Here is a 25,940-nt window from a genome sequence, read left to right on the forward strand (position 1 = left end):
TGGCTGCTGCATTGTCTTGGGGGGAAAATGCTAGTTGTTTAAAGTTTACCTGTTGGATTTTTGATAACTGGGATTTGTCCTGTATTCCTTCTGCATTCTGTGATGTCATATTTTTGGAAAGAAATTATTTTTATTTAGTGATACTTAAAATATTCTTTTTTAAAACATTTTCTACTGAAACAGGATAATTATCTTTGGTTTTAAAAATCACATTTATGAATGACTTATTTCCTGGAGTAAAATTCGTAGACTGGGCTTTGTTCGTCTCTTCCTCAACTTGTTTCTTCAACTGAAGGCAAATCTCTTCTGAAGTCAAGAAAAAGTTAGCGAGAGAAAAACAAAATATGTGATTGGAAGAACTGAGTCCAGTAATTCCTGGTATTATGTTAATTTTCATATGAAACGTGGGATACTCTTCAAGGTCTATTTTCTGTTGTTGAATTAATATGATAAATGTCTACAGAATATGATTTGAATGTGTTTCCTTTTCTAGATTTATGATTTGATCTTTTGAGAAACAGCCTTAGAAAAGTACTTAGCCTTGGAAAATATTTTGGAGAATAAATAATATTCATTGACAGAATTCTCTCTGGGTTAAAAAAAAACAAAATGAAGTTACCTTTTATTAATTTTGATTCACTAGTTTATTATATTCATTAAGTACTTTTCTGTGCGTGTAGAATATTTCATCTGGCTCTCCTGGCAGGATACTATGAAGTTGAGAGAGCCAGTATGAGAAAGTTGTGGCACAGTGAGGTGGCTTGTCAGGGGAATATAACTAGATGCTGGTAGCACCAGAACTAGAACTCAGATCTTCTGACAGGCTAACTTCTTGTTCTCTTTAGCCAATCACAGTCTCCTTTTATAGCGTATTCATCACTGTGTTCTAAAGTTTTACCATTATAAAAATTCATTCTTTCAAACATCTATCAGAATGATTCCTTCAGGTACACTACCATTAGTTCAGATAAAGCAGGTTTTTTGAGAGATAAATACAAAATTACTGTGGTAAAAATAATTTTTGCTCAAAAAGATAGAGAATGGAAATAAGGTGATGCATTTGGTTAAGGCACCAATTTCTAGCGCAACCAACTTAGATCTTTATCCTGGCATGAAATTGGTGGCACCTCCTAGTTCCTCATGGATGTTTTTCCACATCAGACAAAACCACTGGATGGTTTTGTGCAGTCTGGCAGGATTGTTAGTTGCAGTGGTGTAGAAACGGAAACAATTTGGGAGTTGTAGGTTGAAACTGAGGTGCCTAGTTCTATGAAGTGGTATTGGTACTGAACTTTGAGTACTAAATTTGTGTATATATTTAAAACAATTTTTTTTTTAAGGTAGATGGCAGTGGTGGCTATTTGAGTGTCTTTGGAATACTGAGGCATTCGACATAATTGTACATCTTATAAAGAGGAATTTTGGAGCAGGATGGCTTATAAATTCACTGCAAATTTAGAATCCAAACAAAATTTGTTTCATGTTTGTATAAACTATTTTAAGCTATCTTGCTCTTACTGAAATTTTTTTCCTCTAGTCTGTAGTTTTTGTGTCTAAGACTAGATTCCAGTTTTCACTATGGGATTCATATTCATGGGTCTGATGAATCACTTCTAGATGGTCCCAAAGGAGGTTGATGCTATGCTATCTGGTTACATACTTTATACTCTTTATTTGCAAGTTGTTTGTGAGGATTCATAGTTTTCACTAAGTTCTTAGAAGAGCTTACATCATAGAGACAAGATATGATCAGTACCTTCCCAAAGCTTACTTTAAAGGAATGTGAGGCCAGCATGGCTAACTACTAAAAAATATGAAACATTTAATAAAAGTGACAAAGCATCAAGGTTGTATCTTAACAGCTTCTGTAGATAAAATAGCTTCCCTTGTGGCTCAGTTGGTAAAGAATCCACCTGTAATGCAGGATACCTGGGTTCAATCCCCTGGTTGGGAAGATCCCCAGGAGAAGGGAAAGGCTACCCACTCCAGTATTCTGGCCTAGAGAATTCCATGGACTGTATAGTTAAATTTGGAGTTCTTTTGATGACATACTGTCTTTCTCCTCTTAATTCTCTTTAACATTCACTGTATTTCTTAGGTCTCTGGGACAAAGGACTATTCAAAGTGCATTGTTATGGTAATTTCTCAATGTGTGAATGAAATAGCAAAAATGGTTTCTCTTTTTGTGACTTATTTCACTTAGCACAATACTCTTCAAGTCCTTCCATGCTGTTGCATATGGCAACATTTAATTCTTTTTATGCCTGAATAGTATTCCATTGTGTGTGTGTATTTGTGTATATATAATACATTTATAATATTTACATTTTTATATAATATTTACATTTATATATAATACATATATAATACATTTCCTTCATCCATTCATCTATTGATGGACACTTAGGTTACTTTCATATTTTGGCTATTGTAAATAATGCTGCTGTGAATGTTGGGGTGCATATATCTTTTCAAATTAGTATTTTTGTTTATTTTGGATATATATCCAGGAGTGAAATTGCTGGGTCATATGGTAGCTGTCTAGTTTTTGAGAAACCTCACTGCTGAGGTTGCACCTCCTACAGAGGCTTCACCAATTTACATTCCCACCAATAGAATATGAGAATTCCTTTTTCTCCACACCCTCAAAAGCATTTATTGTTTTTGTTCTTTATGATAATAGCTGTCTGACGGGTGTGAGGTGGTATCTCATTATACTTTTGATTTGCATGTTCCTGATGATTAGTGATGTTGAGTATCTTTTCATGTACTTGTTTGTCATCTCCATTTCCTCTTTGGAAAGATGTCTGTTCAGGTCTTCTGCCCATTTTTTGATTGGGTGGTTCATTTTTTGATGTTGAGTTGCATAAGCTATTTATGTATATTGGACAGTAACCCCTTATCAGTCATATCATTTGCAAATATTTTCTCCCAGTCAGTAGGTTGTCTTTTTGTTTTCTCAATGGCTTCCTTTGCTATACAAAAGCTTTTAAGTTTAATTAGGTCCGTTTGCTAATTTTTTATTTCCCTTGCTTTAGTATTGTAATAATTTATGTCAAGTAGTATTCTGCCTGTGTTTCTCTCTAGGAGTTTTATGGTTTCCGGTCTAAAATAGAGGTCTTTAATCCATTTTGAGTTTATTTTTATATTTGGTGTTAGAGAATGTTCTAATTTCACTAATTTGCATGTAGCTGTCCAGTTTTGCAGCATCACTTACTGAAACAACTGCCTTTTCTCTATCGGATATTCTTGCCTCCTTTATTATAATTTAATTGACTATAAATATGTAGATCATGGAGTAGTTTTATATGTAGTTTTGAGTGCAATAAATTCTGTTAAGTAATATCTAATTATCTGACACTCTTCTTTACTTTCACTGCTCCCATACTCAACAGCAAACTCCATGCCAAACCAGGTTAGTTCCTTCCCATCTGCACTAGAGGCTATTTCATTATTAATTTTATCATTCCTGAAAAATCTATGTTATCTTCATTTAAAACTGAAAGCTAAATAAAAGTGTGTTCAGATATGGAAGGAAAGCAGAGGTAGGAAGCTGAACACCTTTATTTTTCATTCTCCAAAACACGCAGTTTTAACATACCCTTAAAATTTCAGGGAGCAGCTGCATCAATATTTGGTTGGAACTTAAAATCTCTAATAAATTCCAATTTCCCAGCAAAATAGAATTTGAGCAAAGTGATAAATGTTAGTGTGGTGTCATTGGCTTGGATTAATCAGAAGAGACATACACAGGGGGCATCCTTGGCAGGGATGAAAAAATATATGAAGAAAAGATATTAAATACTAAACAGGAAAAAGTGCAAAATGCATTCTCTCAGACAAGAACTGAAAAGCATAGCTCTTTGGGGCTAGCCAGCTGCTCTCTGGATCTTGAGAGGTAGGGTCCTGTTGTTTGGCCCTTGCTTTCACACTGCATGCCTTCCATTATTATAGACGCTGCTTTTGAGGTAAACAAGAGGGAAAGAATAGCACTCTTCATCTGACATAGTTGTAGAAAGGTTCACTGACACACCACAGTCAAGAACAGGATGTAGTTCTCGTATTTGCCTAGATCAGAGCTTTTTTGAGAACACTAGTTAGAAAGAGATCTACAAAAATGTTTTATTTTCAAGATAAAATATTTGTAACTGAGATTATTTCAGTGAATTATTATTGAAATGGGCCTTGCTTTAATTTTTTGTGATTTCTTTTTCTGGCTATCAAGCTTGTAAAATTAATATATTGATGAATTGGAAGTATGAAATATATTGACAAATATATACCTGAAAAAAGGTATATCCATTTTTAATTATTTAAATGTAAGCTAAAAATATGTCTACTAAAAGTAGGAGCTCTGGTATTAAAAAAAAAAATCTCATATTACATGAATGGTTTCTTAGCATCACTTTGTTGTCTAAATGTGTGTGTGTTTGAACTAGGATTGAGAAATGTGATGATGAGATTAGGGGATGGAAGAGAGCAACTTTGAAAAATAAAGAAACTGAATTAAAATATATAGTTTAATATTATGACAGCAATTATTACTTCAGACATATTTATGACATATTCTGGTGTTGGAGAAGACTCTTGAGAGTCCCTTGAACTTCAAGGAGATCCAACCAGTCCATTCTAAAGGAGATCAGTCCTGGGTGTTCTTTGGAAGGAATGATGCTAAAGCTTAAACTCCAGTACTTTGGCCACCTCATGCAGAGTTGACTCATTGGAAAAGACTCTGATGCTGGGAGGGATTGGGGGCAGGAGGAGAAGGGGATGACCGAGAATGAGATGGTTGGATGACATCACCGACTCGATGGATGTGAGTTTGAGTGAATTCCGGGAGATGGTGATGGACAGGGAGGCCTGGTGTGCTGCGATTCTTGGGGTCGCAAAGAGTCGGACACGACTGAGCAACTGAACTGAACGGAACTGAACTCATACCTGAAGAGTATATAGTGTTAGTATCATTAAAATGTTCATAGACCTATTTGAAGTGGATAGTTTTATTAAAATATCCTTGTAGCCATACATTGGAGAGGATGTTTGATTTCCTTGTTTACTCATTTCCCTTGGATCGAGTAAACCCAGTTCTGTTTTTCCAGGGTGGCTTTGTTTTATGTCTCAAGTGGTTATTAATTTTAAACCTGAGAGGGTAAGGAGGAAATAGCCTGCAAGTGTCAGACATTTTATCTCTCTTAAGCGGCAGGAGGAAACAGACTAGCAGGAGGAAACAAACTAGCGATATTTTTTCCTTCTCTATACATATTTAAAAGGAGGTTTCTCTTAAAATTCTGTGTTGTCATAATGATACCTGGTTTCACCTGCAGTTAACCAATGCCTTTTTCTTATGGAAATATTTATCTTAAGCTATGCTGATGTTCTATGCATTTACCCCAAACTCTGTCTTCAAGTCAGTTCTGCCTTTTGGGCTCAGAACCTACTTGATAAACCAGTATGTTATACTCCGATATTGTTCCTCTAATCTATGTAAATAACACTATTTGTATGGTGCTCTGCCCTTCTTCAAGATTCAAGTTAATCCTTTTATGGCCCAAGATGAACCATTTGGAGCCAAGATTATCCCAAAATACATCCTATGGGTGACGGGCCTGGTGCCATTCTAAGTTTTGAGACATTCCTTTCTTTCATTAACAGACTGCTGATAACTATATAACATCCAGCTAAAGACTAGCAGGGGGTACTCTTTCTTCCCCCTTCTGATGCCTATGTCAGAAGCTTTCTCTATCTCCCTTATACTTTAATAAAACTTTGTTACACAAAAGCTCTGAGCGATCAAGCCTCGTCTCTGGCCCCGGATTGAATTCTTTTCCTCCGGGGGCCAAGAATCCCGGCGTCGTAATTCAACAACAACCTTTCAAACATATGTGGTTTGGTGCCAGGCTAAAGAAGGATTTAGAGAAGTCATTTGATTTCAGTGAGTAAAATACTATCTTTACTTTGGTCAAACCTTTTTTTCTTGGTTCATTGATGCCAAATGTGAATGTCACAATTCAACTGCCCTTTTGCCATAATGGTTCCTTGGTGAGAGTAGAATCATGTCCTATATAGCATAAGTTCATAATGGAAGTTGAAACTTTGCGTGAAGACACATTTTTGAACTATCTTGGTATTTTGAAGATTTTTATGCATTCTAGAATTTTGCTTTGTCTCTAAAAAATGATCCCACCTTCAATTATTGCCTTTTCTTTGTATAGTTTTAACATAACATTATCATTATACCTTTAAACTATTTACACAATGATTCATTTTCGTATTATATTCATTCTCACATCAGTGTCATTGTTTTGTGACAGAACATTACCACATTACATTGTGACACACCTTTTGGGTTATGATGAATCCACAAAAGTGGCCATTAGGACTTTTACTCAGAAAAATTTTTAGTCTTGGAAGCAATATAAGGGGCAAAGAACAAGAGGAAAATACTAGAAGATATACTAGATTTGGCCAAAAAAACAGCAAGAGCACTTTGGGGATTTCAAATTTGATTTATACCTCTTCTTAAAAAAAAGCTGACTACTTTTACAGTGCTCACAAGACTAAAAGAATAGTGGTTTTGGAAGAAAGGTGAAGTATTCTTTAATTTGTCAGATAGAAAAAATTTACCAGCCAAACAGGCCTTCATACTTGCCACAGAACGTTTCCTGACACTTCATTTATCTTAACTGCATTAGGGCTAATAATTTTTTAGTTTGGCAACTTCCAAGGAAACCTTGTTGAATATTCAGAGTAAATTTCAAGGTGGTTCCTAGCTTGCTATTAGTTACATTATAAATTTATAAATATCATCTTTCAATGGATGCTTTGTGAATTCAGTTAGGAGGGACTCTGCATAAAGTAAAATATTGTTAATTGCTTCATAATCTTCAATAAAAGAGTTATTGCTATTTTTATTTTTTAATTTTTTAATTTTTTTTTTTTTTGCTATTTTTAGATTATACAGTTTTTACTGATGTGAAATTTGGAATTTGTGATTAAGTTTTAATAAAGGGATTGAAAAATTTTAACATCAAAGTAATGTATTACTATGGTACTAAACAATTGTCTTTTGTCCCATTCCTTCTCAGCTGTAACTTCTGAGAGTTAGTGCTCTGTCTATAAAAAATATGATTTTTATGATAGCTTTTTGATTTGTCAATTTTATACATTTTCTTTTATTTGCTTCTTTTATGGATAATAACTTCACTGATTTAAACCACTGACTTTATTCCCATCTTCCCAATATAATCATTTAAAATTTAAACAATAAATTAACCTTTGTTTCTTATTTATAACTGAAAAGTTAAATGTCTTTTGCTTTTGCACTTTGTAGAAGACAATATTTGTGCTTATTTGATATTTTTTAAAGTTGAGTGGAACAACTTTGTTCAGATAGAGCATAGAACACCACGATTGTTTTTCTTCATGTCATTTATGTACTGATCTTTGTTTTTCATCTCTTAAGTACATTTACTCTGCAACAGTATTTAATATGGAGAAGGCAATGGCAACCCACTCCAGTACTCTTGCCTGGAAAATCCCATGGACGGAGGAGCCTGGTAGGCTACAGTCCATGGGGTCGCGAAGAGTCAGGACGTGACAGAGCGACTTCACTTTCACTTTGCACTTTCATGCATAGGAGAAGGAAATGGCAACCCACTCCAGTATTCTTGCCTGGCGGATCCCAGGGACAGAGGAGCCTGGTGGGCTGCTGTCTATGGGGTTACACAGAGTCGGACATGACTGAAGCGACTTAGCCTCAGCAACAGCAGCAGTGTTTAATATATAATTCATGTCTGTGTGATAGCAATAGGTGACCTGGTGAATTTTATCTGGCTATGTATACTTCCATCATAATAAATTCCTTCCCAGTGGAAACCAGGTCAGTTTAATTTTCTTGGTATCTTATCTGATATAGCTCTACATATAATAAGGTCATTATGAAAGTGTTGTGGGTTTTTTTGTGTGTATTTATTAGTAAACTTATTCAAACAAATCTTGTTCTGTTAATTACAGAATGGAAGGCTTGCCTAGTAGAGAGCAAGGAAACTCAAATATTTATAATGTATTGTGATCCTGAAAGCTTTTTATTGTTTTCTGCAAAAGGAACTATTGGGAAAAGCATATTGGGAAAATTTTAACATAGCTCTTTGAGACCTTTGGAAATTATGAAAGCATTTTGGTCCATCATATATTCTACCCTCTAGCTCCTGAGATGGACAGTTTGAGGCTGGGACCTGAAGGTGATGGAGCAAATTTGACAATATCTCTGTGATCATACTTTTTAAGAGGATAAATTTTGGCATTCCTTTTTTTTTTTTTTAACGAATACCTCATCGCCCCTTACAGACATGTAATGATTACTCATTTTAATATTCTTGATAAAATATTAGAAGTTGAAATTGGAGAGAAATATGGCAAGAGATGTCAGTACCTTACTATATCAGAGTTAGAAAGTAGTGTTAGACTAAAATAATTTAGTAAATTGGAATATAGATTAGAAACTAGGATAATGAAATAATGTAGGGGACAGATATAAAGCAATGTGGTTAGAGATGAAAAATATCATGAACTCCAAAGGATAAGTAACTGAATTTAAGTAAAGTTAGAAGGCCCCTCAGTAGTAAAGAAATAATAAGGTTATTATGGGTCAACAATTATGGGTTAACATTATGTAATGTTGTGGTTAAGGCAAGCACATTATAAGGTCATATAAATAAGAATCAAAAATGTGGGAAACTTGAGATTATTTCCCCATTGTACTTGCCATGGTCAGAATGTTTTGAGAGCATTGTTTCTGGTTCTGGGCTCTACCACTAAAGAAGGACATGGAGAACTTGGAGGAAGTTCAGAGGGGGACCACAAAGATGATTAAAGGGTTGAAAGAGAAACCTAAAAGAAAAATTTTAAAGTAGCAGGGATTTTTATTATTCCAGATGACTTAGAGGTATTTAATTTATGCATTAAAGTATGGAGAACAGATTGTCTCAATCTTCACTGATGGTCAAACAAGAAATCAACTTAAACTGTGTCATGGAGGGTTTAGATTAGATATGAGGAAAATTTTACAGATAGAATGGTATAATAAATGACTATGGTATATGTGAAACCTTTTGCAACACTATAGATCCTTATTGATTACATCAAAGGGCATTTGAGGCATTTATGATCACAGTAGCTCATTAGGTAAGCCTGCGTTTTTTCGGTTTTTTGTTTTTTTTCCCTAAGGAAAGTTAACAGTTAATTCTGACTTACGATCAGTCTTTTTGAAAATGTTTCTAATTTACTTGATAGAGGTACTATAATTCAAGTTATAATCAATTCTGTTAATAACAGTGTAGTATAATGTTCTGTTAAATCAGAATAGTCAATATGACCTGTTCGCCTACTTTCTTTAACTAGACCATGCTTTAGAAGGCAAATGACAGCTGTTCACTGGTTTTATTGTGAATATCAGTAAAAGAGAGAAATGATTAATTTATCTTTGCAACTCAACTACTAAAGTACTGACAGACAGAACTAGACTATTGGTTGCTTGTGGCAGAAAAATTCTTCTCCCTATTGAGCAGTGCTTTACATGTATATTATGCTTTTCCTTTTTTGCTTTAAATAGCTTCTTTGGTTTTGAGGTTTTTGAGGAAAAAGACAAAATAAGCTATGTACTTTGTTTTAAGGCAGAGAGCTCTTGTGGTCTACCATGTTCCATAAAACTAAAAAGATGCTATAGTAAAAATATAGAAAGAAAAAACATTTTAGATGTAGTAAGTATGTAAAGTTATTTGTATAAAGTGTCCTTATATTATAAATAATATAAAATGGACTGATGGATTTTTCATTGTTTATAAAGAGTTTTCATTCTAAATTGATATCAAAAGTAGTTTTTTTTCTTAGTACTAAAGAAAGCTGTATTTTTTTTTTTACAGGCAGCTAATTAATTTTCTAACCAAAGAGAAATTTTATTTTTTAGAAAACCAGCCTTTTTTTTCATTCAACACTCTTATCCTTTTTTGTTCTAGGTGCTATAATGATTTTAAATATTTTAATATTGAAAGTATATGATATTGGGGGCTTCCCCAGTGGTCCAGTGGTGAAGACTGTATACTCTACTGCTGGGGGTGTGTATTTGGCACTAGTTGTGAAACTTAATATGTGGATCCCACATATCAGTTCAGTTCAGTTCAGTCGCTCAGTCGTGTCCGCCTCTTTGTGACCCCATGAATCACAGCACGCCAGACCTCCCTGTCCACCAACTCCCGGAGTTCACTCAGACTCACGTCCATCGAGTCAGTGATGCCATCCAGCTATGTCATCCTCTGTCATCCCCTTCTCCTCCTGCCCCCAATCCCTCCCAGCATCAGAGTCTTCTCCAATGAGTCAACTCTTCGCATGAGGTGGCCAAAGTACTGGAGTTTCAGCTTCAGCATCATTCCTTCCAAAGAAATCCCAGGGCTGATCTCCTTTAGAATGGACTGGCATTTATCAATTAGATGAATTTAGATACTCTGGAACCTGGTGCTTAACCTTGGAGATTTAAAAAGCTGATTTTTGTCAGCATTCAATTCCACTTTTAAAGATTTACTCACAATTAACCAAACTTTTGAAACTGATCTATATGAAATAAAAATGCCCCATTTCTTATTAATTTACAGTAACAAATATGACTGACAGTGGACTAAACTGTACAAGTTAACACAGCATTTTTCTTCCTTGTTGCTAAATCACATGAAAAGCTTAATCATAATCTGAGGACCATTTAATAATTTTGCAGTGATAAATATAACTATCCCAAGGATAAAAAAAAATCCATCAAATTCTCATCATTATTGTCTTTTGTTCTCTTTCTCTCTCTTTTTTTTTGGAGGAGTACAATGATGGGCAGATTTTATTATAATTCCTAAATACTGATGACAGTATTTGGGAAGAAAATGAAGTTTATGTAAGTAATTATGGTGTAAAGCAGCAATGTAAAACATAAGAATGCTGTAATAATTAGATAAGGAATAGATCACATCAGGCATAGTGTAGGATGAGATATTTGAAATGAGCTTAAAGTATCTCTAGAATTACACTATATAAATGGGAGAGAATATTGCATCATCAAAGTATGGGTTACAGGAAAATTGAGGGCCTTTTAAAAAATACTTTTAAACTTATTTTGTAGTGAACTATAGCCAATTAACAATATTGTGATAGTTCCACATGAACAGTGAAGAGACTCAGCCATATGCATATACTTATCCATTCTCCCCCAAACTCTTGTCCTATCCAGGCTGCCACATAACACTGAGCCGAGTTCCATGTGCTATGCAGTAGGTCCTGTGGTTATCCATTTTAAACTTAGCAGTGTGTACATGTCCATCCGAAACTCTCCAACTGTCCCTGCCCTCATCCTTCCCCCAGCAACCATAAGCTCATCCTCTAAGTCTGTGGGTCTCTTTCTGTTTTGTAAGTTCATTTGTATCATTTCTGTTTAGATTCCACATATGAGAAATGTCATATGATATTTCTCCTTCTCTATCTGACTTGCTTCACTCTGTATGACAATCTCTGGGTCCATCCATGTTGCTGCAATTGGCATTGTCTCATTCTTTTTAATGGCTGATTAATAGTGGATCTTCTTTCCCCATTCCTCTGTGGATGGACATTTAGCTTGCTTCCATGTCTTGGCTATTGTAAACAGTGCTGCCATGAACATTGGTGTGCATATATCCTTTGGATCATGTTTTTCTCTGGATATATGGCCAGGAATGGGATTGCAGGGTTGTATGGTAGCTCTAATTTTGGTTTTTAAAGAAACCTCCATATTGTTCTCCATAATGGGTATAGCAGTTTACATTCCTATCACTTTTTAGATAGTGGTGAATATCATGTCAAATTTAGCTAAAATAAAAGACGTATGTAGGGAGAAGTAAAATGTAGTTGTAGAAAGGTAAAGTGAGATTTTTGAGGGTCTTGAACTCCAAGCTAAAGTGTTTAGATTTTTTTGGAGACAATTGAGTTTTTGAGTGGGAGAATGGTATAAGCAGAGCTAAGCTTTAGGTATAATAATAATAATAATATATTAGGTAGAGTTGGATAAAGGATATTTGTATTCACCCCAACAAGAGATGCATAGCATATAAATTAGGGAGTTATGAATAGAGTTGAAACTCAAAGGAAGAATATAGCTGACCTGAGAAAAGGTTATCCTCTAGTCTGTAGTTATCTCTTCTTATTGAAAAACAAAGGAAAAGTAGAACACAATAATAACTAAAATGACTAAAGTTGAGTCCAATAAATTGTACTGCACTGATGTAAAAGAGTGAAAAGATTTGCTTTCTTTGGTAATGCAAAGAGTCGGACACAACTGAGCAACTGAACTGAACTGAACTGAACTGATTAATCTTTTACTGATCTTAGAAAAGCTTCTAAGCTTCTTCAGATGAGAAGTATGTTAGTCTTGTCCATCTTTTTCCCTACCCCAACACATGGTAAACTCTCAGTAAATATTTGTTCAAAAAATGAATTAATTTTCTAAATTTATGAGAGAATCTTTTATTAGATAGTTTTTTAAATGAATCAAACTTGTTCCATTATCTAGGCATTGCTATGTTAAATGTACCTTTAAAAAAATTCTGCTTCCCTGACAAACACACAAGAACTTCATTATTTAACTTTGTTTTAGTACCTTAAAATAACTTTCTCCTCAATGGCAAGGGCATTGGAAAATATGCTTGTAGAAGCATAAACTGACAAATGAATAAATTTTCTCCTTGACTTTATTTCTAAATTGTGATAAAATTGTTTCTATATTTCTACACGTTCACAAAAATGGGATATTTTTCTAGAGGACATTAATTCTATAAACACTAAATACCTATTGTGTGCCAGGCCTTTTGCTGGGTACTGGGATACAGTAATGAGCAAACAGTCTAGTCTCTAATCTCAAAGAATTTGCAATCTAGTGGGAAGACATACATATCAAAATACCCATCTGATGGAAAGGAAAAGGTATGGAAAGTTATGAAGGAAAAATTTAGGGAGTTCCACAGGTATTAATTAGGGAAACCTCATCTAGTCAGGGAAGACTTCCTTGAGGAACTGCACTGACTAGGAATTTGAAAGATTAGTAAGAGTAACCCAGCAAAGAGAGTAAGGTTGGTTGAAAAGTGTTGCAAATAGAGGGAAGAGCAAGGTCAGAGTTCGTGAAATGGGGGAAAATATGATATGTTCAGGAAACCAAAAGAAGACAAATACAACTTGATTGTAGAGAGGGGACGGAGGTAGACCTAAGGTTATTGAAGTGAACACGAATGAGATCATTACAATATGAATAATAATCCTTAAATGTGTTTCTTTTCTAGGATTTTAATATGAAAAAAATTATCAGATAAATGTGCCAAAACATAGTGATGTTCATTGCAGTTAAGTTTATTTCAGTGAAAACTTAGGAAAATTTATGTTTTCAACAGTAGAAAATTGTTTAAATAAATTTTGTTACAGTAGAATTTGATAAAGTCATTAAAATGATGTGCATATTTCTTTACTAACATAAAAATATGCTCAAAATATATTGTTAACTAACTGAATGCAAACAATGCAATATCCTAATTTTTGTGAACGTGTAGAAATATAGAAACAATTTATTCATGGAAAATAATATATCATGATTTAGTGACAAAGCAATCAAGGAGAAAATTTGTTAGATAACCAGGAGATGTAGAAAGATTAAAACGCTATTGAGGATAGGCCCGGAGGACCAAAATCATAATCTTTTGAATTGAGGCTACTGGTGATTGTAAAGTAATGAAAATCCTGTGTTGGTAGGCCTTTTATAACTTACATATGAAAGTTTCAATCTTGTCAGGTCGATCAACATTTTGCTATAATAGTTGGGAGACTGTTTTGCAAAATCATTGTTTGCTAACTATTTTTATGCTTCCCAATAGAAAAATCCTAGTAGACTGAATGGAAAATTCATATTATAATGTGAATAACCAGAGTTGTGTTTTACAGTTTAAAGGTAAATCTTTATTTCATCCCATGAGCAAAAACATGGGTAACATCTGACATAAGACAGGAACTAGTAGCTAAATATGTCTAATATTTATTAAACAAATAACTGACGTATCTTTGAGGACTAGTGTATAAGGTATTCACATAATAATAATTATGTCCCTTTGTCAGACAATATACATATGGTTGTTTGCATTTTAGGAGTTCAAAAATGTTAGCAAGTAACTTTTCCAAGATAATTAAGGTCATTTGGATACAGAGATAAGTATTATAAAACATGTAACTTGGGGGAAAATATAACTTAAGCAGTGAAGTTCATAAATTGAATCAAATTTGCTGTTTAAAGTAGTGTTGTAGACTGAATGTGGTCCCCTAAAATACACATGTCATCATCTTAACCCCCAGGGTTATAGTATTAAGAGGTAAGACCTTTAGGAAGTAATTAGATTAGATGAGATTTTGAGGCTAGGGCCCCATGATGAAATTGATGCCCTTATAAGATGGCAATACCAGAGCCCCCTCTCTCTCTCTGCCATGTGAGGACACAGTAAAGAGGTGGCTGTCTGTGAGTTGGTACGAGGGCCTTCACCAGACCTAGGATCTGCCAGCACCTTGATCTTGGACTTGCTCGCTCCAGAAATATGAGAAATAAATATTTGTTGATAAAGCCACTCAGTCTCTGGTATTTTGTTACATAGCCCAAGCTGACTAATTACACAGTTGGTACTGAGAAGTGGGGTAGGTTTAAAACTTGGTAGTGTGTAAAGACTGAAAAACTTGTAAGGTGCCTGCTAGAAGTGGAGAAGGCGGTGGCACCCCACTCCAGTACTCTTGCCTGGAAAATTCCATGGATGGAGGAGCCTGGTAGGTTGCAGTCCATGGGGTTGCTAAGAGTCGGACACGACTGAGCGACTTCACTTTGACTTTTCAGTTTCATGCATTGGAGAGGGAAATGGCAACCCACTCCAGTATTCTTGCCTGGAGAATCCTAGGGACAGGGGAGCCTGGTGGGCTGCCATCTATGGGGTCACACACAGTCGGACACGACTGAAGTGACTTAGCAGCAGCAGCAGCAGAAGAAGCTTAGTTGCTATGAAGGGGCTTTGCAGGTGATTCTGGTGAGAGCTCATAAAAGGAGGATAGTTATAGAGAAAGCTTCAGTGTTCTTAGAGAATACACAATCGTGAGCAGAATGTTGATAAAAATATGGATGGAAAGACCATTTTGGCGATGTCTCTGTCAGAAGTGAGGGTTATTAGATAATGGAGGAAAGGTGAATCTTACTGAAACTTGTCGTAAAGTGGCAAAAAAGCTTGGCCAAATTATGTTTGTGTTCTAGTGTTTTGTAGAAGGTAGAACTTGTGAGAAAAGAAATTGGATATTTAGCTGAGAAGATTTCTAAGCAAAGCATTGAAGGAGTGCCTTAGTTCCTCCTAACTGCTTACAATAAAATATAAGGAGAGAAATGAAGAAGGAAATATTAAACAGAAAAGAATCTGGACTTCAAGATTTAGAAAATCCTCATCCTGTCCAGATTGCAAAAAGTGAGGAAACGTGTTCAAAAGAGAACAGTCAGTGTGTGGCTGACTGAACCATTTGACAAGGAGAGTAGTGTGGTTCTGAGCTACAGACCTCTTCAGCCATCTAAACAGTCAGGAATAGAAATGGGATTATACTAGGAAAAAATTGCCAGCTGGGACAAAAGGAAACAGAAAATAGGATGGAATGAAAGAAAGCTGTGAATGTGAATTATCCTTCAAGAAAACGGAAGAAAGACCCTAAAGACAATTCAGAGACCAGCAGGGCTACTACTCCCACCACAGGCCCAGACTGTGCAGCCTGGGAAACAAGACTGCCTCTACCTGGTTTCAAAGGGCAAGACTTTGCCCTGCAGAGCTGCATGGGAGGGCCCTCACAGAAAGCTGAGTGGGTGAAGCCAAGTGGGCAACACTCTGCCAAGCTGAAGGGGTGAGGCCACCTCAGGAAGCCATGGGATGATACCACCACCCCAGTGGTTCTAGAAGGGAGAACATCATATCAGAGAGCATTATCCTCAAGCCTTAAGGTCTAATTCCATTGCTTGCTACATTTTAGACTTACTAGGGACCTATCACCCCCTTCTTCATTCTGATTTCTACTTTTTGGAATAAGAACATCTATTCTAGGCCTGTCCCTCCATTTGGAAACACATAACTTTTCTGATTACAAAAGTTCACAACTGAAAAGGAGTTTTGCCTCAAGATGAATTATGCCTAGAGTCTCACCCATATCTGATTTAGCCAATACTTAGGTAAGACTCTGGACTTTAGAGTTGATACGGGGATGCAGTAAGACTTTTGAGGTTACTGTGATAGAATGAACATATTTGGACATGAGAAGGACATAAATTTGGGGCACAGGGGTGAAATGTTATGGACTGAATGTGTATCCCCCCTGCAGTGCTGTAGTCCATGGCCATGGGGTCGCAGAGTCGGACGTGACTGAGCCACTGAACCACACCCCCGATTCCAGTGTTGAAGTCCTAATCCCCAGTATGATGATATTTGAAGGTGGAGCCTTTGTGAAGTAATTAGATTTAGTTGAGGTCATGAGGACCCAGTCCTCATGATGGGATTAGTGCCCTTATTAGAAGAGGAAGAGACACAGAGCTCTCTGTCTCTTCATGAGAGCAGGCACCAAGGAAAGGTCATGTGCACACAGTGTGTACAAGCTAGAAAGTGGGCTGTCACCAGACAGTGAATCTGCAGCCACCTTGACCTTGGAATTCCCAGGTTCTCAAATATACTAGATTAAAATAACTTTTCTCATTTTATTACAATTGTTTTTAGAACTGAGATAATTTTTTTTACAATGAGCCTTAGCACATGAAAAGAAAGCTGAAAAGTGCTGTGTCACCATCACTTGGCTTTTGCCACCACATCTAAGAGAACAAAATGAGACAGCACAGTACATAGGACATTCTGTTTGGAAGTTAGTCTGTGATTTGGTGTTAAACAAATGAGACTCAAGGTTTAGATTTTGAATCATTTCACTTTCAAAAGTAAATCATTGAAAGGAATGCTTCTTTGCAATGATTGTTTCACTTGCATAAGAATGGAATGTAGTTTTTGAAGAAAGGTCTGAAGAACCCACCCAGGTATTACATCACTGTAAGGTAGTGCTATATTGTATAGATCTTAAAATGGAGCTTCATGATACGTTTTGGTCAGTTTCCTCTGATAGCCCTGTCTAGCCAAAGTGATTAGGAGATTAAACAGTTTAAAGTATCCACAGCAGAAAAGTATACCAGTGTTATAGTAACAGGTATTTAGCTAACTCTGGTTTCGATCTTGCTCAGTCAATTCACCCTGATGAATTGAGGGTAAGGAAGTGACAATGTGTGCATTCATCTACCCATTCAAAAAGATCCCTGATTTCCTTTAGGTATCTGGCTTTATCTAGAATCCTTTTGATCACTTTTCTTAGCTCTTTTTCACCTGCCTTGATTGAGCCCTTTATTATTCTTTCATGAAAAGAAAACAAAGAAAAAAGTACCATAGTGAAAAAGTGCTATTTTTCTATCTAGATTCAGAATCTGGAAAACCTTTTTCTAATTGTATTTTAGCTTTTCTCTCACTACTTAGGACTCCAGTGTATTTCTTAGCTTAGCCTGTAGTTTAGACAAAGGCCCAAGTTTGGGGACTCCTGCCATATTTGGGTTGGTCAAGATTTATTAGAGATTGATAAGGGTGCTGAGAGTATTATTTTTGTGTTACTTTATCACCCCTTCCTTCCATCAGCCAGGAATTTTTATTGTCAGACTGACCTAAGCTAATATGATCAGGCGTACTCTTAGGGTTTGGTGAGTGTATGGTATCAACTGTAATGAAGGGAAGTTTTAGATCAAATTTCATTAAGCATACAAATATTTATAAAGTAAGCAAGGAGTCAAAAAATGTTCATACTCCTTGTGTGTAATGTTGGATGACATTTCGGCTGTTTTGGTACTCTCTGTATGAAAAAAATGAATTGCATGTGTGCATGAACATATTTTAGGGGCAGAATTCTATTACTCTTAGAGTTGTCAGTTAGCGCTGTAATACTCAAACCACTGAGTAGACGTACAAGACAAATCTTAGAATCTTTACCCTAGTGTACAGCCTGCAAAGTTTGCTGAATTATTGTAAGTGTTCATGAAGAGTAGTAGAGTACTTCTGCGATCTTTTGGCCAGTCTACAGATCTGGAGCATCATTGATTTTCTTTTTTTTTTTCAACGAAAAACGTGTTTTCAGCATTTGTTGTTGCTTTCAGTTGCTAAGTCATGTCCGACTCATTGAGACCTCATGAACTGTAGCATGCCAGGCTTCTTTCTCCATCACTGCCAGACCTCATGAACTGTAGCATGCCAGGCTTCTTTCTCCATCACTGTCAGATTCGTGTCCATTGAGTCAGTGATGTCATCCAGCTAGCTCATCCTCTGTCACCCCTTTCTCCTCTTGCTCTCAGTTTTTCACAGCATCAGGGTATATTCCAGTGAGTTAGCTCTTTGCATCAAGTGGCCAGAGTATTGGAGCTTCAGTTTCAGCATCAGTCCTTCCAGTGAATATTCAGGGTTGATTTCTTTTAGGATTGACTGGTTTGATCTCCTTACAGTCCAAGGGACCCTCAAGAGTCTTCTCTAGCACCACAGTTCGAAAGCGTCAATTCTTTGGCTCTCAGCCTTCTTTATGGTCCAACTCTCACATCCATACGTGACTACTGGAAAAACCATAGCTTTGACTATGTGGACCTTTGTCAGCAAAGTGATGTCTCTACTTTTTAAAACACTGTCCAGGTTTCTTTAAAAAAAAATTTTTTTTTAATTGAAGGACAATTGCTTTAAAGAATTTTGTTGTTTTCTATCAAAGATCAACATCAATCAGCCATAGATATACACATGTCCCCTCCCTCTTGAACCTCCCTCCCATTTCCATCTTCATCTCACCAATACAAAGCCCCTGTTTGAGTTCCCTACATCATACAGCAAATTCCCATTGGCTATCTGTTTTGCATATGGTAATGTAAGTTTCCATGTTATTCTCTCCATACATTTTACCAGTATCTAGATTTGACATAGCTATTCTTCCAAGGAGCAAGTGTCTTTTAATTTCGTGGCTGCAGTCACCATCCGCATTGATTCTGGAGCCCAAGAAAATGAAATCTGACACTGTTTCCACATTTTCCTGATCTATTTGCCATGATGTAATAGGACTGGATGCCATGACCTTAGTTTTTTGAATGTTGAGTTTTAAGCCAGCTTTTTCACTCTCCTCTTTCACTTTCATCAAAAGGCTTTTAGTTCCTCTTCACTTTCTGCCATTAAAGTGGTATCATCTGCATATCTGAGGTTATTGATATTTTTCCTGGCAATCTTGATTCCAGCTTGTGATTCATCTAGCTCAGCATTTCAAATAATGTACTCTGCATATAAGTTAAATAAGCAGGATGACAATATACAGCCTTGACATACTCCTTTCCCAATTTTGAACCTGTTTGTTGTTCCATGTCTGATTCTACCTGTTACTTTTTGACCACAGACAGGTTTCTAAGGAGGCAGGTAACATGTATTAAACATTAATTAGGCTAGTTATCAGTTATCTCTTGTGTTGATAATCAAAGGCCCATATAGCCAAAATGCTTTCCGATTAAATCTTGGCTAAACAGAAATTTATTAGACTTCCCTGGTGCCTCAGACAGTAAAGAAATCTGCCTGAAGTGTGAGATACCCAGGTTCAATCTTTGGGTCAGGCAGATCTCTGGAGAAGAGAGTGGCAACCCACTCCACTGTTCTTGCCTGGAATTTCCATGGACAGAGGAGCCTAGCGGGCTACAGACCACAGGGTCACAAAGCGTCAGATATGACTGAGCAACTAACACTGAGGGAGGATGTAATAGAGTATACATTGCCTGGATAGTTCTGTCATTGGAGCATCAGACTTTTAATCTGAGGGTCCAGGGTTCATGTCCCTTTTCAGGTGCTAAGGCTTCATTTTTTTTTTTTTTAAGAGACTTCCTTGTAGCTCAAACGGTAAAGAATCTGCCTGCGAGGCAGAAGACCAGAGTTCGATCCCTGGGTTGGGAAGTTCCCCTGGAGAAGGGAATGGCAATCCACTCCAGTATTCTTGCCTGGAGAATTCCATGGACAGGGCTACAGACTGTGAGGTTGCAAAGAGCTGGACATGACTGAGCAACAAACACACACATAGTAAAAAGAGTAAAAATCATTGTATTCTCCCCCACTCTTCTACCTCCCACTCTCAGATATCCACCATTTACCTTCCACACTTATCTGTATGCAAACTTAATCTGTATACACATTCATATAAACATACTTAAAAATGTTTCCTGTTGTTCAAACTTTAGTTTCTTTTGCCTGTAGGAAAAAAAAAAATCTGTTTGGCATTCAGAGTATTTAATACTGTATCCTTCCCACAACAACTCCCCAAATTCGTATTCTGATATTTTACCCTATACTTTGAGTGTTTCAGCCTCTCTGAATTTTTCATGGTTCCCTGCACATGCCATACCCTTTCCAAACTCTGCTTCTTTGACTATTTTATTATCTACCTAGAATGCATTTACTTTTCTGTTTTATCTGGCTAGATCTTTGAAATCCATTTCAGATGTTATGTCCTATATGCATCTGTTTCCTAGTTTTCTATTACGGAATCATTCCTTCATCTGTATTTCCACAGTATTTTGTTTATAACTTGATTGTGACAATAATCTTAATTATAATAGCTAGCAAGTATTAGCTCTATTGTGTGTAAGTTTAGCTTTTTAACATTTATTTAATCGTTTTTTCACAGTTTGTAACTTATCTGCTTATGTGTCTTTTCCCAAATAGACTATAACTTACTTGTTCATTTTTAGGTTTAAGTATATGGCACTATATCTGGGCACATGATAGGTACTCAGTACATCTGTATATAAAAGAATGAATGTAAAAATGTTGCCTTTAGTACTTGATATTATAGGTGAAGCATAGGTCATAATTGTTCTCTGTGAGTATAAAACAGAGATGGATAGAGTATGAATTGAATGAAGAAGCCAATAAGAAATTATGTTCTTTCTCTATAGAATGGCTTATAGAAAAATTCTATAGATATATTAAAGGATTGGAGAAAGCTGAAGAAAATGCAAATAGAAATATCTTAGTCTAGGATGCTTTAGCTTTTATTATTGGTATCTTTAGCCTTTGTGTAAGTATTTTTACAGTCATGACAGAATGAAATAATATTCATCTACTGCAATATAAAGGGTATAGGCAAAATGAGAACAAGAAAAGAAGATAAGAAAGGACTGCTAAGAGGTGGAAATATAAGTTGTGTTTGTCTGTGGCTTTTCAAATTTTTTGCTTAATTTGACCCCTAAAATAATTTTGAGAAATTATATACCACTTTGCATATTTTAAATCTAAAATACTTTTAATTGCAAGTTTAAGTAGCTACAGAGACTATAGCTAAAAACATATATTGTGTAAATGCTTCAAATAAATGTTTTCAAAACTTTGGAGGTGCCTACTTCATTGTCATGAAAAAATGTCTGCATAAAATCTAACTGGCTACCTCATTCCTAGCTTCCAAATTACTTAGCTAAGTCAGACTTTGATGTCTTTATTTTTTAGATCAAATCAGCCTGTTAATACCCTCCATGGCAACCATCTCACTTCTGAATTCTAATTATGAGATAGATAGATTTACTAATAAACAGTCAGATAGACTGACAGACACAGGATCTTCCCAGGATGAAACAAGCATCATCCCCTTCAGTTTTTCTTGCTTTTCACATAAAGGATTATCCTCTAGGATCAATGCATTCTTGAATTATCCACTTGCATTATGCTCTGGAAACTTTTATCCCCAGGGGAACAATGCACAGTGACAAGGTTTGGGAAGGGTGAGAAGTATGCTTTCTTTTTTTTGTAAAGTAGAAACAGGCCAATTATGAAAAGTGAAAGAGGGACAGAATATTGGTGACTTGCAGATGCATTTTCAGCAAACCAACTTTAGGTAGGGGTACAAATGGAAATTGCAATAACCTCAGATATGCAGATAACACCACCCTTATGACAGAAAGTGAAGAGGAACTAAAAAGCCTCTTGATGAAAGTAAAAGAGGAGAGTGAAAAAGTTGGCTTAAAGCTTAACATTCAGAAAACGAAGATCATGGCATCTGGTCCCATCACTCCATGGGAAACAGATGGGGAAACAGTGGAAACAGTGTCAGACTTTATTTTGGGGGGCTCCAAAATCACTGCAGATGGTGACTGCAGCCATGAAATTAAAAGACGCTTACTCCTTGGAAGAAAAGTTATGACCAACCTAGATAGTATATTCAAAAGCAGAGACATTTCTTTGCCAGCTAAGGTCCGTCTAGTCAAGGCTGTGGTTTTTCCAGTGGTCATGTATGGATGTGAGAGTTGGACTGTGAAGAAGGCAGAGCGCCGAAGAATTGATGCTTTTGAGCTGTGGTGTTGGAGAAGACTCTTGAGAGTCCCTTGGACTGCAAGGAGATCCAACCAGTCCATTCTGAAGGAGATCAGCCCTGGGATTTCTTTGGAAGGAATGATGCTAAAGCTGAAACTCCAATACTTTGGCCACCTCATGCGAAGAGTTGACTCATTGGAAAAGACTCTGATGCTGGGAGGGATTGGGGGCAGGAGGAGAAGGGGCCGACTGAGGATGAGATGGATGGATGGCATCACTGACTCGATGGACGTGAGTCTGAGAGAACTCCGGGAGTTGGTGATGGACAGGGAGGCCTGGCGTGCTGCGAGTCATGGGGTTGCAAAGAGTCGAACACGACTGAGCGACTGAACTGAACTGAACTGACAAATGGAAATTAATGATTTGGAAATAGGCTCCATTTAATAGGTAATGCATTTGTATCTGCGTTACCAATGAGAGGTGTGTTTACATTGTGTTGAAGACTGCTGGTTTGGGTGGTGTCTATGTAATGTCATAGGCATTACACATATAATCACAAGATAAATTGATTGTGACACCCAGAATATATTTTCTGGTGCTTTGATAAGTACACCAAGTACCCTCTCTCTTATATTCAAGTGTGTACTAGATACTGATATCTATCTTATATTTAGGAGTGTACCAGGTACTGCAATCCTGTGGTTTACTAATTATAGGAAAAGAGGGCATGAATGTGTGAATGGTCAGAAGATAAAGTTATGCAAGAAGAGAAGAAATCCCTTTTCTCAAATATAAAGTCATCAAGATCAAGATTTTGAAATTCAAAAGTAGGCAAAGGAATCTTCAGGGATTGTAAGGAAATAACCAATGGTATAATATTTGTTTCTTGAAAACACGTTTTGATATAATGAACAAGAATGAGATTGATTATTAACCCCTTCTTCAAGTGATATGGACTAACCATTTATATACAATTAAAAAAAAAAAGACTTTTCCAACTTAGATTTTCCTGTAGTTGGTGAAAGTTTATTCTTTTTTCCAAAAAAGCTTTTCCTTTCTAGCATAAATTGTAGGCAAACAAAAATGTTCAGTCTTTTTAACTTTATTTTTTATTTTCATTTTAGTAGTTTGAATACTTTTGATTTTAGAGATTCGATTAAAAAGATATATAAAAGTACTTAAATGTCTGCATCAATATTGATTTAGCATTCTAAATGTAATATACATTAAAATATGGAGTATTATAGATTCTATTTTTTATGTTGAGTTTTAATGTAGAACAACATTGGAATAAGTATCTGACCAACATTAGGAAAGGTTTCTATTGAGCTATTTTTTTAGTTCTTTGTAAAATGTTTATATTTTAACCACACTAAATTATTGATATACAACTAGGAAAGCCAGATGATATCAATTTTATTCCCATTGTTGTTTAGCCCTATTTAAAAAAAAAAAAAAACAAGAACCTGTGTTAGAGTTGAAGGAATTCCAAATATTACTTATAGCTCAGAAGTATAAAATACCGTCTGTGGCTATAATAAAAAAAATGTTCCAGCAGGTCCAAAAGATATTGGGAATAAAAAGCCACCCGTTTGCTTTTTGTAGAAGCAGTAGCATTCTGCAGACAAGCTATTCTAGCTTCAAAACAGTATGGTAGATGGTTTTATGGAACCTGCAATTACAGAAATCCACTTTAACCTTTCTTTCTTACTGGCAGGTGTCCCATTGGCTTGCAGCCAGAGGCTGTGAGTGTAGTACAGCCGGCGTGTCCCCCAGAGTGCTGAAAATGCCGACACTCCAGCTGGCTGCTTATAATTGCACTGATTGTGGTCTGACAACCAAAGCTCCATGAAAGAAATGTGATGAATATACAAAACATTTTAAAAATTTGATCAGATTACAAATTTCATTTCTGTTTTTTCTCCTCTATAGATATGATATCTGCACTTATAAAAATAAGCCCTGTGGAACACTGGGTAAGTTTTTTTATAAAGGGAGGATAGTTCAGATTGTCTTTTTGGTCCAATAGTTTTAGTTTTTAATCATTATTAATTTGGTGATTTTCATTTCTGGCACATCTGAAATTATTCCTATAAAGTATTAAACCAGACCTTTGTGGATATGTCACTGATTAGGAAACAAGTAAAATGATGATTAAAAACAAATTAGAAGGTGTTTCAAAATCATCACACAGTAATACTAAATCAAAAGTTACCACTCATTTTCATATAATCCATCTCTGTAATGTATTTTCCAAAAATATTGAGAGTTTGAGGGCAAATTAAAGCACCTTCAAATCTCAGGAAAAGAAAGGAAAAAGAAACTTGGGAGATACTTCATGCAGAGACATTAAGAACAGTACTTCTTTTGGTCCCAATTTGTGGAAAGATTATGTCCTCATAAATTAATATATTATTGGAAAATTTTATTACCTGTACAGAAAAAAAATCCAATTTTGTAAAATATTATAGCCAGATTTGGAGAGAGAGCAGAATTATCTTCCTTGTTCTTCCTAAATATCACATTTTTAAGGCAGTTCTATACTAGCCTACAATTTAAAAAATTATGCATTGTTGTGGAGCATGACTTCATAGTGGTTAAATGTTATCTGCAAATACAAAGGAGGGAAAATGGTAGCTTTCAAGTCAACTAAATTTTTAAGCAACTAGAATTATTTTAAGTAAAAAAGGAGCCTTTTCTATGTTTTTTTTTTTTTTCAGTGTCATAGTGACTTTTTACAGACCTAGAGGTTAAGCAACTGAAGGTGAATTCTCTAGATTCTCTGACAAGTCTCACTTTTCTTATCTGAAAAGGAATAGTTATAAATCTGTTCCTATGCACTTCATGAGAATTTTGAGATCAAATTTAAAGTAGAGGTGGGAGAAAAGGTATTAACCTCACTTCCTGAGGAGGTCAGTTAAATGCCCCTTTAGAAATTAAAATTTCTCTTGATGATTTTACCTGCCTTCCCAGGCTTCTCTTTCACCATTTCCCTCAGGCCATTTCCCTCAGGATTTATGGTGAAAGAAGAAATCCCAGTTTGCCAATGACAAGTATTATGGTGGAGAAATTTGCTAGTTAAAATCATAACAGAGAAAGAGCTCTTTTTTCTAGGAAAGCTCACATCAGAAAGGTTTTCTTCATAGTGTATTATGTTAACAAGACCAACAATAATCCAAAGGAAGGGAACCTGAGCTAAAAACCAACCACTGGCTCTGACAGTTTTAGTGCATTACCTTTTACAGTTTATTTACCTCTTTGTTCTTCAGTTTCCTTATCTATGAAGTTAAGAGTAATATCTGCCCTTATGCTGCAAGGATATTGTTAAAGTCACTTAAGGAAATATAAGGGTGTTTACTATAGAAATGAACTGGTATTATTTAATGTAGAAATTATCTATACAGTTAAACTTATTCCCTCTATTACTGTGTAGATTCTATAAGCCTTTATTAAGTACTTAATCAGTTTTAGGTACAGTATCCACTAAGTCCCAAAGAGGAT

The 25,940-nt window shown here is 35.8% G+C and overlaps 1 protein-coding gene across 1 annotated transcript in view; it reads left to right on the plus strand.

Moving 5' to 3' along the window:
• ADAMTS6 (ADAM metallopeptidase with thrombospondin type 1 motif 6) overlaps positions 1-25,940 on the plus strand; it is a 284,847-nt gene that overhangs the window by 87,012 nt on the left and 171,895 nt on the right. Inside the window, exon 8 of the mRNA XM_005694638.3 lies at positions 24,372-24,415. Coding sequence (XP_005694695.1) covers positions 24,372-24,415 — 44 coding nt within the window. The remainder of the gene's footprint in view (positions 1-24,371; positions 24,416-25,940) is intronic.

This window comes from Capra hircus, chromosome 20 (assembly GCF_001704415.2).
Source record: "Capra hircus breed San Clemente chromosome 20, ASM170441v1, whole genome shotgun sequence".
In the NCBI taxonomy this organism is placed as follows: Eukaryota; Metazoa; Chordata; class Mammalia; order Artiodactyla; family Bovidae; genus Capra; species Capra hircus.